This window comes from Rhea pennata, chromosome 1, assembly GCF_028389875.1.
Source record: "Rhea pennata isolate bPtePen1 chromosome 1, bPtePen1.pri, whole genome shotgun sequence".
In the NCBI taxonomy this organism is placed as follows: domain Eukaryota; kingdom Metazoa; phylum Chordata; class Aves; order Rheiformes; family Rheidae; genus Rhea; species Rhea pennata.
Genome location: NC_084663.1, coordinates 152,055,057 through 152,081,992, shown reverse-complemented (window position 1 = coordinate 152,081,992; position 26,936 = coordinate 152,055,057). Strand labels below are relative to the sequence as shown.

Genomic DNA, 26,936 nt, shown 5'->3' with positions numbered 1-26,936 from the left:
GGCTCCACCAATACCAAAATGTCTTGCAAGATACCATTAATTCTTGTTCTCAATGAAATCAAATACCCAGAGAAGAAGAATATGTATCTTTTAATACCATGCATACGTTTTGCATTACCATTCATAAATTGTGAGTTAGAACTGTTCTTCCTAAGCAAGTCCTCTTACATTTTAGTGTCATGCTGAGAACAGGTCTTTCAGAAAGATAATTTGGGGATAATGATCTGGAAGGAATGGTGTTTTAAAAATAGAACAGAAAGTAGTTCCAAGAATAAAACCTTAAAAGAATGAGTTTTCCTTTCATTAAACTAAAATAGATAGAGTCATACTGATAAAAGTCTCCTTAAATAATTTTCTGTATTTTGAATTAAAACATTTTAGAAGACCACATTATCTGTATTAATTCCTTTGAAAGAAGTTTCATTTTTAAACAGTTATCTTTAATAAGGGTAATGAGTAATAAACCCTTTTGCACAAACCAGTTAATTTCAGCATTTAGTTTCTTTTAGGAAGTAAACAATGTCTGTTTACTGAGCAGAAAAGTATAATCTACTAAAATATTTTTTGAAATCTTAGAGTTATTAATAATCTGACAGAATAGCTAGAATTTATCAGACTTTGAAAACAAAACCTTTTATTAATAATTTTCCTTCTCAGAGATTGCTAGAGCTAAATAATTTTAATAAGTTTCTAAGTTTTTTTGTGTACAATAGATAACATTATTGAAGTAACTGAAAAAGAGTAATGGTTAATAGTCAGTGTATCCTTTATTGGTGAATACATTAAAGATTCCAAACTTTTAGCAAAAGTTAAAGGTGCTGCATAAACCCTGCAAGAAGTATTGCCAAAAGCCTGTTTAGGTGAATATGACAAATGATGTGATCCTACCTTGTTCCTAATGTATTGAGTCAAGTGCAGCATTAACAGATAGACTATGGGAGGGCCTTTCATCTGACTCTGCAAAGTCAGCCACCTATTTTAACATGAGCTGAGCAATTACAGAAGGTGCTTATCTTCTCCATTGTCAGTAGAGGGAGCTTAGAAAACTGATTTAGCATTGATCCTGAACTTTCAGATAGCTAAAACTAGGTGAATGAATTCCACATTACATGTTTAACTGTCCAGCTCAAAGGAAAAATAAAATACTGGGGACAAAAAATTGAAACTGCAGTTAAAAGTAAGGTCTCATAGGATCAGTAGTAAAACATTAACTTCATAGCAAGTAGATAAGCTCTGAATCTCCACTGACTTTGGGTAAAGGATTTTGGTTTTAAAAAGTGTGCAAAATTAGGCTTTACCTTGCCACCATAAATGAGACTATTAACTTGCATAGATTTACTTGCATGAATAAACATTTGCAGAACAGAGTTTAAGGGTCAGAACCACAAAATCATTTGGACATCTGCTTAGCTCCCATTGGCTTCTAGAAGAGTTAGGCACTTTAATTTAGTTTTCTTTTCTTTATGCATCTTGATAGAAGTACGTTTATGTAGACCCAGAATAACTTAACTTAAAATATTTCTATGTTTAGATAGAATAGTATAATGTTGCGCTTTGGAAGGTATGCTTTTAGTACATTGCAGCTTGATTGTCCATTTTGGTTTAGGGCTCTGTCTTTGTGGGACAGGTTGCAAAGCCAAAGTTTAAGCTTCTTTAAGCTCAAGTTCCATACAAATATTGCTTATATTTATTTTTTGTCACTTACCTATAAATATTGTTTGTGTTATATTTGTTTGTTATTTTTATAATGGTAGCATCTTTCAACAAAGAGGCTACAGAGTCCAATTGTCCTGGTCACCATACTGACCTACATTTCTGGAGCTCCTGGCAGAAAGAGTCTGTCTAAACAGACAAGAAAACAGTGCATATAATGTACAATCAATGTGGTAGCTTAAAACACCATCTCTGTCTGTGGTTTTGCTCCTTCTGATTTAGTTTCTTTTCTTCTGCATTTTCTCATTTTCTCTTTACATGGGTAATATTGCTCCCCTCTATGCCCTCTGAGTCAGCCATAAATGGAGCTTAGTGGTTTGTACCATTTGAGATGAAAAATTGGAGTTGGGACCAGGTGTCATTTTGATGTGCTTATGTTAATTTACAAAGTCGCAGTCTCCTGAACACAGTGTCCTTGCTCATGGTTCCAAGTCCCTGTTCTATTCAGCAGTCAGCACAGATGCTCTTGACCACTCTTTTTCTATGTTCCTGCTTTTAGTACTCTTCTAGGCTGTATTAAGTACTTGGATGCTGCATTCTCTCTCTGTTTCTCTCGTGTTTGTCTGCTTTTCACATAAATCTTCCCCAAAGCACTCAACAGCAAATTCCCCCTTCCTTGCATTTGCTTTCTTGAGGAGGGAGGGACAAGAGATTCCTGTTGTGATATTGAGCGATTAAAGTGCTTACAGGAGATTTGCTTTCTGCTGTGGGCAGTTGTGCATAACAGTAAGGAGTTCATAGGTCCTGCTTAAGCCCTTGGCTGGGAAACTTAGTCCTTAAAAATGCATTTATGCTTGGAAGAGCACAGTTGTGCTCTGAAACAGGTTCAGAAACCCAGTTCCAGAAAGGGACCTAGTTCCCTTAACAGGAAAAGGTCAGCCATGCTCCCTCCATGGGATGGGGGCGGATAGGAGCTTGTGAGCGGTGACTGGGGAATTCATCAAGCAGAGAGGGGGATGTCAGACAAATAGTGAAGAAGGGAGAAAGGGAGGCAAAAGTGAAAGGAGCATTAAGACTGAGGTAACTGTGTAGAAGCAAATGGACCATCAGAGTAAGGAATGAATTCTACGGAAAATCCTGGTGGCACTGGCACCTCTGCTGTGGCTGTTTGTGAATTTGTAGCCAGATAAGCTTTAGATCTGTGCTGCTTAGGAGTCCCCCTTTTCTACCACCTTGTCTGCAAGCCTACATGAGCCCAGTGGGGATCTTGAATCCAGGGAGGTCTGATGAAAGGGAGGTCCTGTCTGTTGCCAATGTACCTGATGTAAGCCAAGAATCCCTGGAGTTTTTGCCTCTTTAGACCCTCACTGGTCCTCCATAAAGAGGTTTTTTTTTCCTGCCAACCTCACGCTGAGGTAGCGTTGATAAGAATGGTAAGGCCAGATTCTTCCAGCTTCCTTTCCTGCTCTCTTTCCTGAGGGAACTCCAAGTGTTGCAACTGTCCCTTGGTGATACCAACTGTTCTGGTCTTTTTACCATTTTAGCAGGGACTTTTCCTTGGATAGTGGTAGTGTTTTGTCATTCAAATTAAAAAAACCCCAACTGTAAGGATTTAAACTTTGGTCACTTGCATGGCAGCATCTCATCCATTTTTTTTGAGGAAAACTGTTTACAGTTGCCTAAAGCCTTGCCATTTTCCAGCATAATCATGCATAGGCTAAATGTAAGTGTTCTGCTTCATTTAATTTTTGCTTTACAGTGTGTTAAAAAAATGTGACTATAGTATTGAGACCCAGGCTATAGAAGGGTGTCTCTGACCCAGGCCATAGAAGGGTAGCTTCCCTTAACTGCAATACAAAATTTGCTTGGAAATACTTAATAGTTGCAGTTCTGAGCATTCCCTGTTGCATTATATGATTTATGATCAGCAATAACTTTAGATAGGTTATTTCACTCTTTCCTCTGACCCAACCCAGTTAGTCCATCTGTATGAGTTATCAGCGTGGCTGTCACTGTGATGCTTTGGTATGTTGACCAGATAAGCTGATCTCATGTGTTTATATTGTTTTTGTTCTCTGCCTTAGCTTGGCTTTGGATCTTTCCTAGGGATTGTTGGCATCTACCTGGTAGAGAACAGAAGACAAATGGTAAGCAACAACTGTTTTCCTTTTTGTATCAGAATATTTTAAAAACATGAAAATAAAGGATTTCCCATTGACTTAAACCTGCTACATCTTCACTAAAATATTAGTTATTTGTTTCACCTTTCCTGGGAAGATTCTGAGAAGTATGAAGTGGTCAGTGACTTCATCTGCACAGGGCAAGGCTACATGCTGTGGTTGGAGGGGCTTTGAGGTTCATCACTTCTGAAAGGAGAAACCTCCCTTCCAGTTGTATAGACTCCCTCCTCCATCTGTGTTGATTCTGTAGTCCGCTGAGTCCTGAGTAAATCAGTTCCTTTAGTACCCAGCAGAAAACAACATGACTTCTTTTGCTGGATTCATTTCCTGTTAGTTAGTGAATTGAGCTTGTGCAGTGTCAGATGAGTGCTGGAGTTTGGGCAAGACCATGTAGTTGGGAACAGGATGGGGATAGAGGCAAATTCATGGAATTTCCAAGTTTGGGCAGCAAGAGGCCACATGGTCAGCTCCGCTATAATATGTGATCTCAACCTGAATAAGATGTTTAAGTCAGCAAGTCAGTATTTTCCTGAAAATACATGTTAAAAAAACAAAACAAAATTACAGAGCTCTTATCACCAGATTCTCCATCTAGGTCAGGCAGGATCTTACCATGCTGTACAGTTTGTTTTTAGATTTAGCTTGGCTTTGCAAACCCTTGTTTTTATTTATGCGAGGAAATCACATAAAGTCCTTGGGACCATCTGGATAAAAGAAGGTTTATGGGGCTGGATTTGTTGAAAGTCTTAAAGTTTCCTTGCTCTCAGCAAAAAATAATAGTGTCTTGGTTGAGTAGCAGCATGTCCAGTGTGCACTTTACACTAGACTGATTATAGCTAAGCATCATGAAATACAATAAATTTCATAGTGCAGAGCATTCACTGGTATAAATCAGGAGGATGGTACTAAGCTCAGAGGAGAAACCAATTTATTGACCTTGCTTTTTACTAACGGTTTAAAATTGGCTATTTGTTATTTGCTATTTTTTTCTGAGTAAATGCAGTCTTGATCCCATTATTTGTAAGCAAATATCTTCTGTAACTTTTTTTTGCATTGCCTGAAAGTTTCAGTGATATATTTTCAAGTATTATCCTATTTTTAACTTGTGTTGCTATGTAGGTTTCCCAAAGAAATGAGATCTATACAGCCATGATGTTTGCATGTTTCCCATTCCATTTTTTGAACCTGTTGACCAGTTTCAGGCAAATTTAACAGGAATATTGAGATTTCAAAGGCATGAAGCTGCTTCAAGTTTCATAAAAATTTGCAGGTCAATATAAGAGAGACATGTAAATTAGTTCCCACACGATGGTGAAGGCTGCAAGGTCAGCTCACCTCTTATTAATATTAGAGAATCCAAATGGACATGACCTGTGAGACACAAACCTACAGCAGGCCAGGTCTCGTTAATTTTGCTACTAACAAAACAGCTGAATCATTTTTAAGAACTATTATCCCTGATTTCTACATCAGAGACAGAATGACTAGGTGATTCCAAGCTACAGACTCAGTCATGTGTGCATGAAAATAGATTGTTTTGCACAGAATTCATGCTACTTTACTAATGGCCATTATCTTTTGGGATTGTTTTACCTTTCAGTTTTCCTCTAAAATGCCTCTGTTTTCTGTCTCTTTTGTCCTTAGCATAAAATAAAATGGCTGGCCAAAAGAAGTAAAGTGAGTGAGATGCTGCTAAATCATGTAATGCCCAGTGTGTTATATCATTTACACAAAGATTGCAGAGAAACAAGCATCCGATGTACTTGATATTAGTGCCTGTTTGCATTTCACAGCATGAAACAAGGAAAACTACTTTTCACTAATAGCAGTCAGTGCTATGATCTGACAGCTGAATGATTATGTTTCTGGGGAACAGATAAAATAACTAGGAAGTTTAATTAGGCTTCTTGCCTTGAGTATCATCTACAGTGGGCTAAGCCTTTAACACTGCCATTACTAATGGCAGTGCTGAGTTTCTTGTTTTTAAATGTTACGGAAATGAGTTTGAAAGGGTTTACATCACAATAAAATTGAGGGCAGTAATTATTCCCAGGAGTGTAACTGAGTATATTCGACTGAAAAGGCTTAGGTAGCTTAAACGAGGTTGTAGCCATGAGTAAGATTGTAGACTCACATAAACATGGAAATGTAACTGAAATGTCATATTTGTGTAACTGAAAATGTTCTGAATTCCATCAAGACAAAGGTAGTGGGAAGAAACTTATTTACTGAGTTGCTTCTATTTTAACTGGACTTCATTTGAGCAGGTAGAACTTCTCTCTGATTTGAGTTGCATTGAACATGGTGTAGTGTAGTTCTGATAACTATCTGACCTTTGTAATCATTTGATTCTTCATTTTTATTTTTTTTTAGTTGAAAGTTAATGTAGATTCAATTACAATAGTGAAAAAATAATCTATTTTAAACTGACTTTTCTTCATAAAGGTATTTCTCTTTTTGTCTTGAAGTTGTATGTACTTTTGGCCTACCCTCTGATTTCAAATTTGCTCATGGCTGATGAATTGCCAAGTGCCATATGAAATACATAACGATTAGCAGAGCTATTCCAGCAGAAATCCAGCACTCAGTAAGTGTGAATATGAAGGAACAAAAGTACTGTCTGGTAGAGTGGATAATAGTTTGTTCTTAAAACACAAAATTAAAACTGTTGCTCGTCTTTGACGTAGTTCTCAGCATCCCAGCATCCAGAGTGGGAGTTCAGTGTGCTGGCAAAGATATAACCCTTAATTCAAAGGGACTGCTGCTTGCAGAATCAGGCTCTGCTTCATTGACTTGCACTTGAGCTCTTAACATTCACACTTGCCTCTGCTCTGTTGAACTTGGCACCAGCAGAATGAAACTTCCGTTTGACTAGGGATAAAATGCTTTTGCAGTGATTTGGAATGTTTATAACTTTCAAACAGCAGGAATAAAAGAATAATATCCCCTTTTGTTTCTCTTTCCCCCCACAAAGCAGGCTTACGCAGCTAAGGTCATGGATTGAAGAGCAAATAATAGCTGTAAGTTGTTGCATTCCAAAGGCATATTTAGTCAAGCCTGATGCATGGAAAATACAATTCTGCCCAAATCAGATGGATTTGATTGTAAGACATGGAGTGTTCTTGCTTGCTTGCTGTCTCCTCACATTACAATACAAAGTATTTCCAGTTAGAAAATGAGATGCTGAAATTACATACAGAGTTAGGAAAAGCTGGAATGAACTAGGAGAAGCGAGAGCAGAGCTGAGCTGAAAGCACTAAGCAGTGCTGAAGGGGGAGGTAGATGCCTCTTTCAACAGAATCACTGGTGTTTATTTCACAAAGGACATTTGAAAGTGCTGTAAAAAGTTTCCCAGGTTTCTTCTCAGATAAATGTGGGGGGTGGTTTGACCCCACACCCAGAAACCGAGGACTCTCTAAAAGTGCAATATTGGTAAGAAAACGTTTACGTTGTTTTAGCTAACCCAGTGGCTATACCAAGCACTGGCTCACACTTTGCACTCTCAGATCTTTCCAGTGCCAATCTTGTGAAGCCATACTGTTCACAAGGCTGAAAATAAACATGTTGAAACTGTGGTGCCTACAAGTGTGGTTGGGGGGCACAAGGGCACCATAACTGTCAGGTTTTCTAACACCTGTAATGTTGCAGTACTGCCTACAAGAGCTTTCAGTAGGTAGTGGGAGTTACTCCGACAACAGCAGAACTACAGCAAAGCAGCAGCAAAGGAGGAAATGGAGCACGGGGAGGAAGGGGAGAAAGTACGGAATAGAACTGTAAAGGCTACAGAAAGAGGGGAAGGGTCAGAGAAGCAGGGATGGCCCCTAAGGAGATGTAAGTTATAACAGACTTCAGTATTACTTGTGATGAAGACAGTTGTCTGCAGCAGGTCCGAGTCCTGTATTTATCCATTGCTGAATCTTACTGTTTTGTTTTGTTTTTTTTCATACTAACACTCAGTTGATTTTCTCAGGGACAAGTCTAGGACGTACCTAGATATAAATCTAATGCTCAGCTGACTAATCCTGGTCCTTGGCTTGTTCGCAGAGATGATTGTAGTGATTTTAGCTGAGGGGGCATTGCTTGTGACAAAAATGGAATTTGAAAACATGAGGGAGGTTAAGACATGAAGCTCTGCATGTAAACAGAAAAGACAAAGCTATTTCTTCAGACTTCTCAGGGAATGCTAAGTATAGGTGCCTGAAATGCAAGAAGTCTGCTTAAATGCAAGAAGTCTGTACTAGCACAGGTAAAAGGCAGATCATGTGAAGGTAGTAATTGTCATTAAAAAGTCAAACTTCTGACAAAGTCAATGGCACTTCTTTGTTTCGATGATTATTTTTTGTGTGCTCACATTTCATGCAATTCACAGAAAGAACTTAATGTTGATGTGAAAAGGATAAGAATTGAACAAATTGGCAATCATCCTTCTCTTGTTTAGCACCTTTAAAATTGACAAAAGTGGAAAGACCCATTATCATTTTTTCCCAGTGTAAATTGTGAGTTGATTTTGTGGTGTGATTTAACACCATGTGTCAGAAACAGACAGGGATTTACATAAAGACAGCCTGTTCAGGGATACTGACACTTGTTTGAGCTCAAGCATTTCTCTTCTTAAAAAGACCTTTTTCACAGACTTGAAATGGGTAGAGAAGAATGTTGTGAACATCAGTAAAGGCAAGTGCAGGGTCCTGAACATAGAGAGGAATAATCCCCTGCACCTGTACAGGCTGAAGGCTGACCTGCTGGAAAGCAACTCTGTAAAGAAGGACCTGGGAGTCCTGGTGGACAAGATGACCATGAGCCAAGGGTGTGCCCCTGTGGCCAAGAAGGCCAATGGTATCCTGAGCTGCATTACAAAGAGCATGGCCAGCAGGTCAAAAGAGGTGATGCTCCTCCTCTGCTCAGCCCTGGTGAGGCCACACATCGAGTACTCTGCCCAGTTCTGGGCTCCCCAATACAAGAGAGACATGGAGCTACTGGAGTGAATCCACTGAAGGGCTGCTAAGGTGATGGAGGGAGTGGAACATCTCTCTGAGGAGAGACTGAGAGAGCTGGGCCTGTTCAGTGTGGAGAAGAGAAGGCTGAGGGGATCTTATCAATGTGTATAAATGTCAGAAGGGAAGGTGTCAAGAGGATGGGGACAGACTCTTTTCGGTAGTGCCCAGTGACAGGACAAGAGGCAACAAACTGGAACACAGGAAGTGTTCAGACTCCTGTGACGTGCCAGTAGAGGGGCATCCAGGATCCTTTTGGATTAGCTGCACCAAACTCATTTGTCAAGCGTGAGAATTTATTAGAACTAAGAGGTTATAACAAAGTTAAAAGTATAGCAAAGCTAGACATACAGCAGAACTGAAAATATATATACATATCAGAACTCTATAGTTAAACACAGGTTCATGGGACAGCAACTGCTTTCACCCTTTATGGGCCACCCTTCTAGTATAGTTTTCCCTGGTTTCTCCTCACCACATTGTGGACATCAGGGTCTTCCTCGCTGATGGGTGGATTCTCAGGTGTGCAGACCAGCTGACAGTGGATCTGAGCACACACCAAACGTATGTGTCTTATTCTCTTTTATAGCCAGTCAAAACAATGCCAGCCCACAGCTATACAAAAGCTATACAAAAGCTGTATGTCTGAAGTCAGTAACAGTGTGCACGTCAACAGGTGACCTAGTGCTCAGCCCACAACACTGCTCAGTCTGAACATGAAGAAAAACATCTTTACTGTGAGGGTGACTGAGCACAGGCACAGGTTTCCCATGGAGGTTGTGGAACCTCCATCCTTGGAGCCATTCAAAACTTGTCTGGACATGGTCCTGGGCAGCCTGCTTTAGGTGAAATTGTTTGAGCAGGGGTTGGACTAGGTGATCTGTAAAGGTCCCTTCTAACCTCAGCTCTTCTGTGAGTCTGTTGTTCTTTAAGTGTGTATTCTTTTCAAAGTATAGCAGCATCTTACTAGCTGATAAGAAATACAACTTATAAGCAGCTTATTCTTTGAGAGTATCTGCCTTGTCTCTTAAACCTAGCTTTTAGACACTTGTGATGAGTTGCCCTATGGAGGATTCTCTCTCTTTTGTCTCCTAAGAGTATTAAAGAGTATTTTAGGCAAGACTCCTGAGTTTTAGATGGCAAAAGTGTGGTAGGAAGAATCTTATGTTAAGTGACAGTTCTATTTCTCTTCTGTAATACCAGGGGGGTAGAAAAAGATATACTACAAGTCTACACAATTCTGAGTTTAAATAGGACAGCCTATGTCTAAACTGCCAGTCTCTTTTCAGTGCTATAAACATGGTACTGTGCATTCATGGTACTATGAATAAAGAGCTTAGTAAAATATTTTGGAATATTTTAATGCAATTCTTTCATTTTTAATATTTAAAGTGAGTCTTTCCAAGTAATATAAATAAAACTTCTAAGTTTAGTACAAGTAATAAGGAAATGAACTTAAAAAAGAGTTAATGGCAAGTTCAAAATTTTATGCATCTGTTGTCTTCTGTAAGGTTGAATGACTCAGTATTCCTAAAAATGCATCATATTCATTCTGAATATTGGGTATGGAGTGGTAATTTCTGTTTTTTTTCCCCCATTTTTATTTTTTCCCCAGAACGATAGAATAACTTAAGTTGGAAGGGCCTCTGATCCGACAGCTAATCAAAGGAGGGACAGTTTCAAGGTTATATGAGTTGCACGGGCTTATGCTCAGACAAATTTTGAATATCTCTAATGATGTAGATTTGACAGCCTTGATGGCTTCTGTTTCAGTGCTGAACTGCTGTTTTCCTTATATCCAATTGGAATTTCCCTTGTAGCAAACTGTCCACTGCTGCCTATACCTCTGTGCCTCTGTTTACCTCCGGGAGAGTCTGCTCCCCCTTCTCTATACCCTCTCATTAGGTAACTAAAACTGCGATTTTATCCCCCTAAAGCCTTCTCTTCTTCCAGTGAAACATAGTTCCCTCAGGCTGTCCTCATGCATCGTGTGCTCCAGTCCCCTAACTAGCTTAGTTGGTTGGATGCCTTTCCGTTTATTTCTGTCTTTTGCATATTTGATAGCTGAAAACTGGACATGTTGCTCCAGAGTGGGGCCTGATGAGTGCTGAATAAAGGGGAATAATCACTTGCCTCAGCCTCCTGACTGTATTCTTGTTAATGTAGCTCAGAATGTGGTTAGCTTTCACTGCTACAAAGATGCACTTCTGGCTTCTATTCAACCTGTTGTTCACCAGGACCTCTAAATCCCTTCCCACAGAGTTGCTGTCCATCCAGTCAATCCCCGATGCTGTGACATGAGGTTATCCTGTCCTGGGTGCGAGACTTTGCATTCGCCTTTGTTGAGCTGCATGAAGCTCTGGTGAGCACCTCTCTGGGGCTGGCTGATGTCCTGCCTGCCCTCCAGTGTATCATCCGCTGCCTGACAACATCACATCCTCACTGAATGTGCTGAAGGTGCACATTCTCCCCTCAACTAAGTTACTACGCAGGCACCAGTATCAGCCCATGAGGAATGCTACTTGTAACTGGCTGCCAGGTGGACCTTGTACTCCACTGATGCAGTACCTAGTACTCCAGTACAGCTACCATGTTGTGGCTAGACCATGTTAGGACTATGGTTCAGAAGTTGGGAGATAAACTGGAAATTCAGTGCAAAGGGGAAAAAGTAGGAAATAGAAACTCTGAATTCCATTTGGAGGACTTTATTGCCCCCCTCAAAAAGCTTCAATTTGCTTTTGGAAGTTAATTCTATAGAAACAGAAGTATGCATGTATACTGTGCTGCACACAGCAGCACAGCTTATTTTCCTCTGTCCAGCTTTTAAAGATTGGCACTGTTCTTTGGAGGGAGAGACCTAAGCCACCAACTCAGTTTAAATCCCCTATCTTGTTAAAGTGGAAGTCCTTCAGGATGTGGTTCCTTTAAAATCTGTGTTTGAACACGACACGCAGTATCAAGTACATAATAGGATATTTCTTTTTTGCCAATCTGTTTTCTTGTGTTGTTTATGTAATGAAAGGATTTACTGTCACACAACTGAAAACAGAAATAAACTTTATGACCCATGAAATGTGTTTGTAGAACAATAAAGACATTGATTACTCTCCCTAACAAGAAGGAGGCAGAGGATAAAAATAGTCTTGGGAAGGAAGCCTGGGTAAGCATCTCTGTGAGTGGATGAGAAAGTGAGGTGGAATGTGCTCAAAGAAAAAGGTGATTTCTGATCCTCTTTTTCAAGAATGAGATCAAATTAAATAGACGAGTCTCCCAGTTGGCCAGATACAATCTTCCAGGCTGTACAAGTAGAACTTCACTACATAAAAGCTTGTAATTTAATTGTGATTAAGTTCTGATAAAGAATGTGTGTGGCTTGAGAACTAAATGCAGTCATTTTAACATGGAAGATGATTTGTGAAGACACTAACAAACTTTGGTGTAAAAAAGCTTCCCACTGCTAAAATGGTGCTGCCTGTAGTAGTCTTGATCTGTATCAGTTTCACTATCTTTTACCAAGAAGCACAAACATTTATGACACACGACATACTATTTATTTCAACATTGATAATAAAATTAGCCTGCCCCAGGAGATTAAAAAAGAGGCTTTTTTAGAGTGTCTTCTGTTTTTTGTCTTGGAAAATGTGAACCAAGTACACTTTGATCTTTTTTCCAACATACTCTGTTTTAGTAAGAGCTACTGGATGATAGTAACTGGAACTCTTTAGACTCTCCCATACTCTCAAGAAAACCGACGGTGTCCCAGTAGAGGTGCCAATTTTAACTGAGTCAAGATTGCTGTTTACTCACCAATGAATGAATGATCATGAATTTAATGTGTGTGCTCATTATTCACAACAGATACTAAATTCACTCTCTGACTGCAATGTAACTGTGGCTCCAGTGTTGAAATCTAAGGACACATAAACTGCTTGATACAGGTTGATTTCATTCAGTAGGTGGATTGTTCTAGTATAGATTTGCTAATAAAACAATTCTTTGAAATAATTTCCTGGCTATTTTAGATCTGGTTTTGCAGCTGAAATTGGATTATGAGAGAAGGAAAAATATATTAATCAAATAACCCTGCTCAATAACTTTATTTCATGTTTCATAATGGCTATTGATTGAATTCCTGCCACTGTTTCATTGCTTGAAGATAAAAATACGTGAAAATCCATCTTTATTTCATACAGCATCTTTCACAGAAACTGTATCCTTAAGTGCTTTAGCAGATTAGAAAAAAAAGTTAAATTGCAGCAAGAGTAGTGCAAAGTGGATTGGTATAAATTAAGGATTGTTTCAAGAGATTTGAGATGATTTGAATTATGTTCAAAAACTGTGAGAGTGACTTGGCCTCTGCTAGCTAACAGGAAGAGGGGGAAGGAGAATGGAAGAGATGCTGTGTGTGTGGATGGCTGGGGAACCTTGTGAGGAAGCTTAACAACGTGGATGCTTAGGTAGAGGGATAGCGTAGTGGTTATCACATCTGCTTTACATGCTGAAGGTCCTGGGTTCAAGCCCCAGTAGAACCAGCACCAGGAAGTCTTTGAGAGGTTGGACAAGATGACCTCCAGAGGTCCCTTCCAACCTTACTGATCCTGTAAAGGGGAGTTTTGTACTAAGGGCTTCCATGCAATAAGGAGAAATGATAAACAAAGATGGCTGCTTGGGAATGGCTGACTCCATCATGTCCCTCTTTGACAAGATATGAAGTGAAAAGGCCATAGAGGAGGGCTGCAAAATTGAAATAGTAGCAAATTCAGATCTAGGAATGAGAATTTAAACTAATAGAGACAGGGAGGTAATAGTGAACATGCTGATGAATGCAGAAGGAATAATGTGATGGAGACCTCTGGAACAGGTATGCCAGCATGCTGGTTTGTGAAAACCCTTAAGGAAGCCAAAAGTGATGGAGGAAGAAGTGAAGATGTGTGTTCCTGTGCTTCTCAAGAGAAAAAAAAAACTAGTTTTGAAAACATGTAGCCGAAAGAAACTGAGCCAAAGCCAGTTAAACATTTAGATAGTGTGCAGGGAAACTTACTGTGAAGAAGTCATTGACTATGTATAGAGGTATTTGCAGCAGAGAATCCATTGCTAATATTAGGAAGTGAGAGAAGAGCAGAGTAGACTGTCTAATTGACTCAGGTAAGTGATTACTGTTTCTGTGTGTAAATGTGCATAGACAGTCCTGGGACATTAAACACTTGCAGAGAACACTGGCTGGCTGGATGCCTGGGAATTTGCAGAGCTCCCTCAAGCTTCATATCCTGAGGTGAACATGCCGCACCATCTCACACTTCCCTCTGTGCAGTGTGGTACTGCTGCCTGGCCCCTCCCCTGAGGCCCAGGTGTTGGATGTTGCCTGGTGCTGAGTTGTTCAGCTGTGCCTGATAAGTTTCCCAGAGTTTGGAGAGACAGTGGCCCTGTGTGACAACCAGAAGAATACGTCATCCATTATATACATTCTCTCACAGCAGGATGGCTCTTTGAGCCACCTCCTGTCATATGGTCAAGCACATCCGTCACACAACCCTGGGCATATTGTCAATTAGATCAGGTGCTTATTCCCTCATCTCTGTAACTGGCATAGTGAATGTCACAAGTAAAGTTCTCAGTAGCCTAAGAGGCCTGTTTTCCTGACCAAGAAGGAAACAATCTGTGTCCTAAAGATCCAGTTGTTTTCCTGGACTACTAGGTATAGATGACTCAGATGCTCTGTGCTATCTCTTTACTCTTGTGTGTTAACCAACCATCCAGGAAAGCTGGGACTGTATGTCAGCTTGTTACCCATTTCCTAACAACAGGCAGTTTTACAGTCCCTTGCTAATGCAACTGGCCCAGTTAGGCAATTACCTGCAAAAGCTGAGCATCAACACCTCTGCAGTAGAAAAAGAGAATCAAATATCCATTAACTATGCCTGCATATGATATGAATTACCTGTGTATATCTAAGGAGTAATAAAATATCTTATGAATTCTGCCTTTTACCATTTTGCCCATCAGGATGTGGGACAAGAGAAAGGAGAAATTTTCTGATGGAAAATGCTGACTTTAACTTGAAGGGGATTCTAATTTGTTTTTTTCTCGGCAAAATAATTGATACTTCTCATGTGGTTTCTGTATTCTTTCACAACATTTGTTTATCTAATTAATTCTGCCTTTTTATACTTGTAAGATTGCTTAAATTTCTCATGGGAACTTTCTCCTGGCTGTGTTATACCAACTGGCCTTTCATGTTGCTGTTTTTCTTAATTATCCCTGACATGATACTGGAAAACAGTGAACTGCTTCACAGGCAGGAAGACAAAAGTCTCTTAGACCACAAAGAGCAAAAACAACCCACTCTGTATCATTTTTTTCATTATAGTTAAAACATACCTCTTATTTTGATAATCCCTAGGAGTGCAAATTGCATGAGCTGGTGAGACAACCTAATAGTTGCTGCCACCACTTTTACCTCCTTCCTTTCTACCTTGGCCCTGTGGTGCCACCCTCTCATTTGCACTGGATCTAATGCTTGTCTCCCCTTGTGGTAACCTGATTTAACTCACTTGTGTGAACCAATAGTTTTCTGCATGGTGAATGAATTTAACTGGCTTGTTGTGTACTCAGGCAAGCACTGGAGATAGTATGAGGGAATGCACTTCTTTGAAAGAGGGAACAGGAGAGAGGGCTGGAAGCTGGGACGAAAGCTAAGAACAGGAGAGGAAGACTCCATTTCAGATGACAGTGAGCAGTTACATAGGTTCAGCTGTGTACCCCAAGATGCTAATCACGACAGTATGAGAGAAGAAAATCTGAATCAGTTGCTGACAATGAATGTATTCAACAACATATTACTAGACTTGCCAAATTCAACAGTGATGATATTGGGGAAAAGTAGATTTCTAACTTGGTCAGTTGATCAAAACACAAGACACATCTGACTATGTACAGAGTCTTTGTCTGGAGTCCTTCAAAGATGTCTGCCCCACCTTCTTGGAAATAGAGGTATCTGCTATATGTATTGGCTACATTATTAGATGTACTAAATTCAGAAGGAAGTTCTGTGTTTACGGATGGGACCCAGCCCCAGCCCTTGTCTTCTTGGGCTGTTTCCTCTATGTGTAGTTCTTTCAGTTGCTCCCAGGACTGTGCTGTTAAAACAGTGACATTCAGTGTTTTCTTTTTCTCTCTTCTTTCATTTGGAAGCCAGTCTGGGAAATAGTTCTGCGGGCACTGGGTGCGCATCATAAGAGTCTTTCATTATTAGGAATTCATGTCATTGTAACCAATACTACAACTGGAATTGGCATTAGTGAATAATGAACATGACATAATCCCATCTGCTGGGGTGATAGCCTTCCAGTAGAGCCTCAATTACAGCAATGCTATTACTGAAGAACCAGCCTTTGGAAAGAGTAGGTTGGCAGGCCATAAATTGTGAAGCACATTAGCTAGTGTAATGGGAAACCACCTAATTAGCCCAGTTGTGAGAACTAATGGAGGAGCCTTGCTTGAGCTTAATTTTCACCACAGAAGCAAAAGTTCTAGCCCAAGGGCAGGGGGCAAAATTGGTCTTTGTGGGAGGAGAAGGGGACATACAGAGGAGATGCCAAATCAGAGAAAATTAGCTCACAGACAAAGGTGCTTTTCTCTTCTACCCTCCTACCTAATAACACAGGCAGCATTTTGTGGATAGCAGTATCTTGAGTGGAAGGCAATGAGTTTTGTTTTCATAGCTTTACAGACTATTAATTTATAGTCTTCTTCAGTTGCCATAGTAACAGATACCATTCCTCATTAAGATTGTGCCAGGTATTGAAAATTGTCATGTTTTGGATGGAGATACGGCTTTTGTAAACTTCTGTTCTTACATCTTTGACCTTAGCATACTGAAAAAGTACAGTGAATTTATTTAAGCCTGCATCAAGCTCAGCTTGGAAACATAGGCAAATCAAACTAGTAAAAAATTCCACAGAAAAAAAATTCTATCTCTGGAAATTTAACGTTAGGAACAACTTACAGTGAACTGCTCCATGTATTTCTTTAACAAGTATGTCTACTTCAGTTTCTGTGGGGATAAAAAGGGCTTTACAAACCTGTGGCATAACATTTACTCAGCCTTTTGCAATGCCTTTACTTTTCAAAGCAAAAGGAATTAGATGACAGAGTTTCTCAGTTTACATCAGTGAGAGTAATCGTGATTGTTCCTTTGCCTGGAAAAAGTCCCAGAGACTTGATGAAGAGCACGATGCTTGGAGACACTGAAGCCTGTGCAGTGCCAAAGTAGCCATTTAGCAGGAGAAAATGAGCTTAAAAAATGAGATATAATGTCACTTATACCTGAGGCGGTAGTGATGGAGAAAACAAAAAGTGGAGTCCCCCAAGGCTCAGTACTGGGTCCCATCCTGTTCAACTTTTTCATCAATGACCTGGATGAAGGAACAGAGTGCCTCCTCAGCAAGTTTGCTCATGATACCAAGCTAGGAGGAGGGGCTGATACACTGAAGGCTGTGCTGCCATTCAGAGAGACCTGGACAGGCTGGAGAGTTGGGCAGAGAGGAACCTCCTGAGGTTCAACAAGGGCAAGTGCAGAGTCCTGCACCTAGGAAGGAATAACCCTAGGCACCAGTCCAAGCTGAGGGCTGAGCTGCTGGACAGCAGCTCTGCAGAGAAAGACCTGGGAGTGCTGGTGGATGACAGGTTGACTATGAGCCAGCAATGTGCCCTTGTGGCCAAGAAGGCCACTGGTCTCCTGGGGTGCATTAGGAAGAGTGTTGCCAGCAGGTCGAGGGAGGTGATCCTGCCCCTCTACTCAGCCCTCGTGAGGCCTCATCTTGAGTCCTGTGTCTAGTTCTGGGCTCCCCAGTCCAAGAGAGATATGGAGCTACTGGAGAGAGTCCAGCATAGGGCTACGAGGATGATCAGAGGGCTGGAGCACCTGCCCTATGAGGAATGGCTGCGAGAGCTGGGCCTCTTCAGCCTGGGGAAGAGAAGACTGAGGGGGGATCTTATCAATGTGTATAAGTACCTGAAGGGAGGGTGTCAAGGGGACAGGGACAAACTCTTTTCAGTTGTCCCGTGTGACAGGACAAGAGGCAATGGGCAGAAATTGAACCACAGGAAGTTCTGCCTGAATATGAGGGGGAATTTCTTCCCTGTGAGAGTGACAGAGCACTGGCACAGGTTGCCCAGAGAGGTTGTGGAGTCTCCTTCTCTGGAGATCTTCAAGGCCCGCCTGGATGCAACCCTGTCTAACATCTCTAGGTGACTGTGCTTGAGCAGGGAGGTGTACTAGATGATCTCCAGAGGTCCCTTCCAACCTTACTGATTCTATGATTCTATGATTCCAAAGTTTTAGGTCTGCTTAGTCTGAAGAGAATGAGGTATCTCACAAAGTATCCAGCACTCAGAAGCGATTACCAGTATAATCTGAACAGTCATGTCTGACTGAAGGGAGGTAAAGGCTAAATGAGAACTGTGAAGAAATGAGATATGTGTCACAGTTGTGACTTGGAACCTTGCAAGTTTCATGGGGATGTTTGACAGTGATACTGAAAACAGCCGGGAGGTACTAGCCTCTAATAAGCAGGTGCTTATGCTTGGGAGTGATATAATTTTCTGTGTGCTGGGTCTGCTGGACAAAAGCTGGTTTGCATGTCTGGCATGGTGTAGAGATGTTGTAGAGACCCCATGCTGGCAACCTATGATTCAGTACATGGGGACTTGTAAAGTATGAGAAAGGCTGCATCATACTCCTGTGACGTGCCAGTAGAGGGGCATCCAGGATCCTTTTGGATTCCAGGATTAGCTGCACCAAACTCATTTGTCAGGCATGAGAATTTGTTAGAACTAAGAGGTTATAACAAAGTTAAAAGTATAGCAAAGCTAGACATACAGCAGAACTGAAAATATATATACATATCAGAACTCTATAGTTAAACACAGGTTCATGGGACAGCAACTGCTTTCACCCTTTATGGGCCACCCTTCTAGTATAGTTTTCCCTGGTTTCTCCTCACCACATTGTGGACATCAGGGTCTTCCTTGCTGATGGATGGGTTATCAGGTGTGCAGACCAGCTGACGGTGGATCTGAGCACACACCAAACATATGTATCTTATTCTCTTTTATAGCCAGTCAAAACAATGCCAGCCCATAGCTATACAAAAGCTGCATGTCTGAAGTCAGTAACAGTGTGCACGTCAACAGGTGACCTAGTGCTCAGCCCACAGCACTGCTCAGCTGGTAACAACGTGCCTGTTAACAGGCTCTGCAGCACCTAGATGTTTATGGTGTGGGTCTGCAGTATCACTTCTCTTTTGGTCATGTCAATTGTGGGGTCGTTAGAGGGTGTGTCTTTAGGTGACAGCAACCCCACAGTGTGACTCCAGCTGTGGGGTACCTGGGGTTCACTAATTCTTGGGGAGCATCCCTGAGCAAACCCCTCTTCTATGGGCTGCATCATCTGGAGTCCCACGCTTGCCTGTGTGGCACTTGTCAGCTCCCTATTGGGCATGGTCTGTGGCCCACTCTAACTCCAAAACCAGGCTTGGGATTTGTATTGGGAGACTATATACCTGTGCTTGATACAGTTCTGACAACCAACCAGAGTACATGGCTGACCTCCAGGACTGAGGGATGTCCCCTGGCATGGTTCTCTTTTCTAGGCTCACTTGCACAGGAGGGCAAATACCAGTAACTTGAGCCATATGCAGCTGGTAGCGCTGTGTATCTGCATAAGCTTATCTAATAGACTTGAATTCTTAGCGGTAAAATGTGTGTCTTTCTTCTTAAAGAAGGCAACATACAGGTATTTAGCTGTACAACCTTTAGTTTTTCATTTTTGAATGCTTTTGTATTTCTGTCACATGACTGAATATAATAGTTCTTCACTTAATGGTGTGTGCATAAGTCCTTCATTCTAAGTACTGTTTTACTCCCACATTTACTAAAACATCTGTGTTAAACAGCTAACTTCCAGTTTTAACTGGTAGGCCCACAGTGTACAGTTTTCACTGTTTAGTTAATGAACTTCATACTTCCCTTGGAAATAAGAAAATTACTATATTCTCTACCAGGACTGATAGTAAATATGTTCCAGTAATAAGAGTTTTAGAGAAGCCTGGTTGCATAGCAAGCAATCTAACACTGAGAGCAAAGCTCTTTCGTGAGTAACTGTTAACATATATTGTTACGAATAATGAAGGATTTTGCTGACAAAACATACTGCTATTAAAAATGGAGATGAGATGATGTGATGGTTCAGTTTTTATTTTTAAAATGTTCTATTTCTTTTACTTATCAACTTCTATTTTACACTAGCTGATACTAAAATAAAAAAAAAAAACTCCGTATTCATTTATGACTGTGCTACTTTTCCTTTTTGACACTGCTAGGCTCAATAACCTCACAAGTCGAGCAATAATGCACCACTCAGGAAAATTAGCTTTTGAATTTACAACATCTCTTCTTTAGGCTGTCTTGGCTGCTATTTTAAAAATAGTTCATTTCATAGTTTGTTTATGTATTTCCACATTCTCACTGAGCAAAGGAAGGTTTGAGAGATAATATTAATCTGTAATTTTATTTTAAGGAATTATTTGTGTTCTCATTATTATGTTAATGCCTTTGTCTTTCTGAAACATACGTAAGTCCATTTAAGTAAGTCAGAAGAACCCCATATGATGTAGCATCGCATTCTGCAACTTCTGCGTTGTAATAAATATTACTTTAGCCAAGAAATTGTCCTCTTAATTTCAAAGGGCTCACTCAGTGAAGTAGTTGCTAGTAAGCATGAATAAGAACAGCACAGTTTGGCTGATAACCTTTGACTTCCACACAACTGCTCGATGGGTAGATGGTCACCAACTTGCCTAAGGAGTCAGTTTGCAGTACATCTTTGTGTGTAGTCTCTTACAGTTATACGGTGAACCTGAAAGGCCAATAGACTCTTATTAGGTGTTTAAACAATCTCCAAGAGTGGAAAATTTTGGTTTGGGAATTGGAAATCATCAGTAAATTGCTCATGTGTGAAATGGAAAGCCATCCTGAGGTCAGCTTCCAGTAAATTCATCCTGAGCTCAGGCAATCTAGAAGCACCTGGCTAAGCCCACTAATTATTTGATTGACTGCTATGACTTCAGAAACAAGATAGGGCTGTCAAACAATAATGATTTAATCTGAACTTTCAAACACTGCTACTTTTTCAAATAAGGAGACCAGTGTAGCAAATGTACCTGCAACAGGGCAGCACAGCCAAACTGTTCTGCAGTGATGGTAGTGCTCTGCAAGGAACACACAGCCTTCTTGATCCTATGAGTTGCATGCCAAGATCTTTAGATAGCCGGATTCGCAAGACACGACCCACCACGCTGGAGAGCCAAAAGATAGAAAGCTTCAAAGAGTGATGCAGCTGGCAGTGTTTTCTTAGGGTTTCCATTTCTTCACTGCAGGATGGAGCTGGCTGTGATGGGTGTACAGGTTCACAAGATCAGCCAGTAACATCAGGTTCAGCTACTTCTGCCTAGTATTCAGATTATACAGCAACTTCTGTGGCAGTGCTGGCTTGCTTGTGATTACGAGATATGACCTAAAGACATAGGTTTCCCATTTTCTCTGCTCTACAAGCTAACAAAGGATTAAAAGACTGTATCAAAAAGCATTTGAAAGCTGTGATTCTTTTATCTACTTTTAAGCTATACTTTTTGCTGATTCGCTGAGAGCTCTTATTTCCAAATGTTTGATATAGCTTTGAGCTGTCTTCCCAATGCTATAGGGTTCTAAGGCCATAGTTTCTTACTTGCCCAGTATGCATTTTTCTGAGGGAAAATACTAATGCTGTGTCCCTTATTGATGCTATATGGACTTTATACTGTCAGCATTACGGTCTCAGTTTGATAGGATATCTATAATAAGTGGCTCTGAGATGAAACTTGCTGCCCTCTCTATAGGGTATCTGCAGTAAAAGTGTTCTAAAAGCTGATTACTAAGTTACAGGTGTCCACAAAGACAGCATTTTAATGAGCTTTATTCATTTGTTTCATTACTTCTTAGGAATAAAATGCTCAATATAAAGATTAGATGACTGAAAAAGCTGATGTTTGGAGGTGATACGTGTGTATAAGTTTTTCTCTTTGTTTTTGCTTTTTGAAGCTGCAGCAGTTAGGATGCAAACATGAGGTCAAAAAGTGTGGCTTATGTTTCTCAGTGAATGCTAAGTGTGACTGTCAAAATCTCCAAAAGATTGCAGGGGAGAGGAAAGAGAAGGGAGATCCTGAGATAGCAGAAATGGTATCCTGAAATCATTAGTGAGTAGCGTGAAAGCACGGAGAATGGGGAACAACCTAAGCAATGGTTTCCCACAAAAACATTGTACAGTATGATTTATAAAAGAACATAGGCCTCCTCTGCAGAAAGTAAGGTTGGTTTAGGAAATTGTTTTTTGTTTGGTTTATCCAGTTCATGAATGAGTCTCTTCTTTCTTAAGCTGTGATATTCTAGCAGATTCTACCAAGCATGCTTGCTTTCTTATCTGCTACACTCAAAGGCATTTCTGCTATTGCAGCTGTGGAATATGACAATAGAGTGTCCATACGCAAAGGTTGTGCTAAATCATTTCTTGTGCACTTCAAGCTTGGGATCCTTGAAGGAATTCAGAAGAACAGTGTTGCTTGAAAAAAGGGTTCTGTTTAAAAGCAAAATGAAACAGGAGACATGATTGGATTGGACTGCAGGCTGCTTAGACTGCAGTCCAGAGAAGTCATTCTGAAATATAGTATCAGTTTTGAGATTGATACCCATTGGGCTGGAGTAAAGAAGATGGAGCCAGACTGTTCTCTGTGGCACCCAGTGAAAGAACAAGAAGCAATGGCACAAATTGAAATACAGGAAGTTCCATTCAAACATAGGAAAAAAGGTTTTTTACTGTGAGAGTGGTTAACTCTCATAACATCCTCATAGACAAGCTCAGGAAGTGGAGGCTAGATGAGCAGACAGTGAGGTGGATTGAGAACATGCTGAGTGGCAGAGCTCAGAAAGTTGTGATCAGCGGTGCAGAGTCTAGTTGGAGGCCTGTAGCTAGCAGCGTCCCCCCAGGGTCAGTAGTATTGATCCTGTTCAATTTATTCATCAATGGCCTGCATGAAGGGACAGAGTGCACCCTCAGCAAGTTTGCTAACAATACTAAACTGGGAGGAGTGGCTGATACACCAGAGGGCTGTGCTGCCATTCAAAGGGACCTCAGCATTCTGGAGAGGTGGGCAGAGAGGAACCTCGTGAAGTTCAACAAAGGCAAGTGCAGGGTCCTGCACCTGGGGAGGGAAGAAATAACCCACTGCGCCAGTACAGGCCTGGGGCTGACCTGCTGGAAAGCAACTCTGTGGAGAAGGACCTGGGAGTCCTGGGGGACAACAAGCTGACCATGAGCCAGAAGTGTGCCCTTGTGGCCAAGAAGGCCAGTGGTATCCTGAGGTGCATTATGAGGAGCATTGCCAGCAGGTCGAAGGAGGTGATGCTCCTCCTCTGCTCAGCCCAGGTGAGACCACCCCTGGAATACTGTGCCCAGTTCTGGGCTCCTCAGTACGAGAGAGACATGGAGCTACCAGTTCGAGTCCAGCAAAGGTCCACTAAGGTGATTAAAGGAGTGGAGCTGAGGAGATGCTGAGAGAGCTGAGTCTATACAGCATGGAGAAGAGAGAGCTGAGGGGGATCTTACAAATGCATTTAAATATCTGAAGGGAAGGTGTCAAGAGGGTGGGGACAGACTTTTCTCTGTAGTTCCCAGCAATAGGGCGAGAGGCAGCAGGCACATACGAACACAGGAAGTTCCATCTGAACATGAGGAAAAATTTCTTTATTGTGACTGAGCACAGGCACAGGTTTCCCATGGAGGTTGTGGAATCTCCATCCTTGGAGCTATTCAAAACCTGTCTGGACATGGTCCTGGGCAGTCTGCTTTAAGTGACCTTGTTTGAGCAGGGATGTTGTACTAAAAGTCCATTCCAACCTCAACTGTTCTATGATCCTGTGGACCTTGGAACATGTTGTCCAGCGAGGTTGTGGAGTCTCCATCCTTGGAGATACTCTAAAGCCATCTGGACACAATCCTGGGCAACCTGTTCTAGTTGACTCTGCTTCAAGTAGAGGAGTTGTACTAGGTAATCTTGAGAGATCCCTTCCAACCTCAACTATTCTGTGATTCTGTGATTTTGTAATGGCGTACGGCATCAAAAACAATTTGGGGTAAGAAAAGTTTTCTGAGGATTGACAAACTAATTATTAATTCATTGCAATGTCTTTATGTGTGAATTACTGCCACTACAGCAAAGTTCTAGAGATTGATGTGAGCCAACAGGAATATGTTTTTTTGCTGTGCTTCCTATAGACATCATTGCTGTTTTATTAAATAAGTTAATTTAGGAGAAATCATCACTGAATTTAGTAACTCTTACATCTGACTTAATTTTTACTAGGAAACTTAAACTTTTCTAGTAGACTGGACTGTATGTCTACTCAGCATCAAGAATTTCTGCCTTTTCTTTTTCCTCTGCATGACTGGTATCCTGCCACGCTGATACAATATGAAGACACCAGGGGAAAACATCATTCAAGAATACTATAGTAATTAGTATAACTGTTTTACTTAAAGAATTATATTGAAAACATTACTCAATCTGTTTTTCTCTTCTCAGTTAGTAGCATCCATCGTGTTTATCAGCTTTGGTGTGGTAGCAGCGTTCTGTTGTGCAATAGTTGATGGAGTGTTTGCAGCACGACATATAGTAAGTACAGTAATTTTGTCATCTTTCATTTTTTGTTACTTATGTAATTTCTAGCAGGAAAGCATTTTGTTCTGGTTTAGCAGCATATTAATCTTTTTGATAATTCTTCTTAGAGATATATCTTTTGGCAAAAATTGTCAGGAAAGCCCATCATGCCAATACCCAGAGATTTTGCCAGCCACTTACTCAACTCTCAGAGAATTCCAAATACTGAGGTGATATAAAATGATGTAATGACAGGCATGTATAAATTAATACCTGCTTAGGAAAGGAAGGACACTTCAGCTGCCACCAGCCTTTATTTCATTTTGCAGATAGGCTTTGTGAGCATAGTCAGGATTTGGAATGCACCAAACAGTGAAGATCACCAAAAATGCCATTGCTCTCTTTAGCAGGGAAGTGGATTGTGCCAGCACAGAAGGGATCATTTTCGTGGAGCAAAGAGAGCAGAGAGAGTGGAAGGCTTTGGTTAGAGGTTGCGTGAAAGGACGTCTACTGAGAGAGAACAACCCAGGCCTGACCATATACCTGATCAAAGGCATGATCAAGTAACCAAAGTGACTAATATTTCCAGTGTGTCTTCCAAACCCAATCCCCTTTCCTCCAGTAAAACCTGTTACCATCTTTGCTTCAAAAAGACATTTATAGTACTACAGGAGCAGTAGCATTACCAGTAGTTCATGACCACCCATCAGTGTCTAGGCATCCTCCTCATGCCCTAACACCTTTTCAAGGTAGGCACTACACAGACTTAAAAGACAGTGATTTTTTTGACTCGCAAAGTTTGAATTAAAGTATTAGGCAAGAAGGATCCATCAAGGGAAAAGACAGACAAATTGGAGCGTAGGGTGATTTGCACAGATCAGTTTCATATATCAGACACGTATTGTAGGCTGCTCTGTCGTTTGTGGTTAAATACCTAAAAATCAATCAAAAGACAACTTCTTAATTAATCTTGAAAAAGTATCAGGACATAATAAGTTAAATGTTATAACAGTTGCTGAGACTCAGATGTACTGTGCTGAATAATACAGCAAGTAATGATGGCCCCACACTGGTACAAAATATCATGGGCCTGAGCATCTTTCTGTTCGTGTTTGTGTTTGTGTCTGGTTTTTTTGTTAGTGAATGCATCAGAAGAATTAGGCTCTGGATCATGTGAAACATAAAGCTGTAAAACAGTGTTTTTTTTTTTTTTTACTCTTTATACCAAGTGTGGGTTTCAAAACCTTGTGTGCATGTCACAAGGAAGGAGACATCTATTGGTATAAACAACAGAGTTGTGCAATGTGAATATGAATACACACTCTGCATTAAAATCATGTTTTGTGCTAAACAGAGCCTACCAGAAACTGAAGCAGCTTGCTTTTATGCTGGTTGGCACTGCTGTTGTGCTGCATGAAAACTGGTATGACTTTATTTTTGATTAAGATGGGAGTGTAAGCCTAGGGAGCTTTTCCATTAGAGGCACTTAAAGGAGGGGACAAGCAGATTCCTGCTCACCTTACCTGCTCCTGAAAATTCACAGTGGTTGTGCCCCAGAAAACTATTGCCATTTACTCAGGCTTTGGGCCTGATTCGTAATTTCATGGGAATCAGACTTATTTTTAGCCTGCTTTGATCTGATCATTAGGAAATGTTCAAATTGCACTTGTATAAGAAGAAAAATGTTAACAACTTGGGTTCTTTTTAAAAAGAATAATTGCATTTCATGCTTACTGAATGCACAGATCACTCTCCCACATGCTATTGGCTTGTAATATTATAGTTTATCTGTTCAAAGCCTTTACCACAATGGGAGTAGCTCCAGTTCAGCTTCACTTTGCTGTTCATTGTGACTTGCTTGATTTTCCATGTGTTTCCACTATGCTTTATGGTATGACAGCTTCTTAGTCTTCCCTGATTGCTTTGCAGAGTCTTCAGAAGATCAGTGCCATTCTGAATATAAATATAGTGTGATCTGTAGTCATCCTTTGTGTACAGCATACAGTCCACACTCGGAATGGTTGGAGGATGGATGCAGCAACAGCTGCATTGACTTTATGACTGTGATACAATTATGCAGCTACAACTCCCACTACTGAAGTTAGACATAGTTTTGACTTCTGTAATGCAAGCTACTGTGTCAGAGGACACTGTGTATGCTGAATCTCAAACACAGAGATAAACTTCAGCCCTTTCATATTTCTAGGTGTTTGCTTCATCAGTTTTTACTCTTTTGACTTTAAGTTCCTTTCACATACCTTGTTTAGCTAGTCTGGAAAACTATATTACTTCCTACCTAAATCTAACAGCAATATCGTATTTGAACATTATCATACTTTTGCCTCTGAAGAAACAGGGTC

The 26,936-nt window shown here is 40.7% G+C and overlaps 1 protein-coding gene and 1 non-coding gene across 2 annotated transcripts in view; both read left to right on the top strand.

Moving 5' to 3' along the window:
• TMEM255B (transmembrane protein 255B) overlaps positions 1-26,936 on the top strand; it is an 81,188-nt gene that overhangs the window by 12,094 nt on the left and 42,158 nt on the right. Inside the window, exons 3-4 of the mRNA XM_062601666.1 lie at positions 3,738-3,800; positions 24,502-24,591. Of these exons, the coding sequence (XP_062457650.1) occupies positions 3,738-3,800; positions 24,502-24,591 (153 nt within the window). The remainder of the gene's footprint in view (positions 1-3,737; positions 3,801-24,501; positions 24,592-26,936) is intronic.
• On the top strand, positions 13,290-13,359 carry TRNAV-UAC (transfer RNA valine (anticodon UAC)). The gene has a single exon. It is a non-coding gene; the product is annotated as a tRNA-Val (tRNA).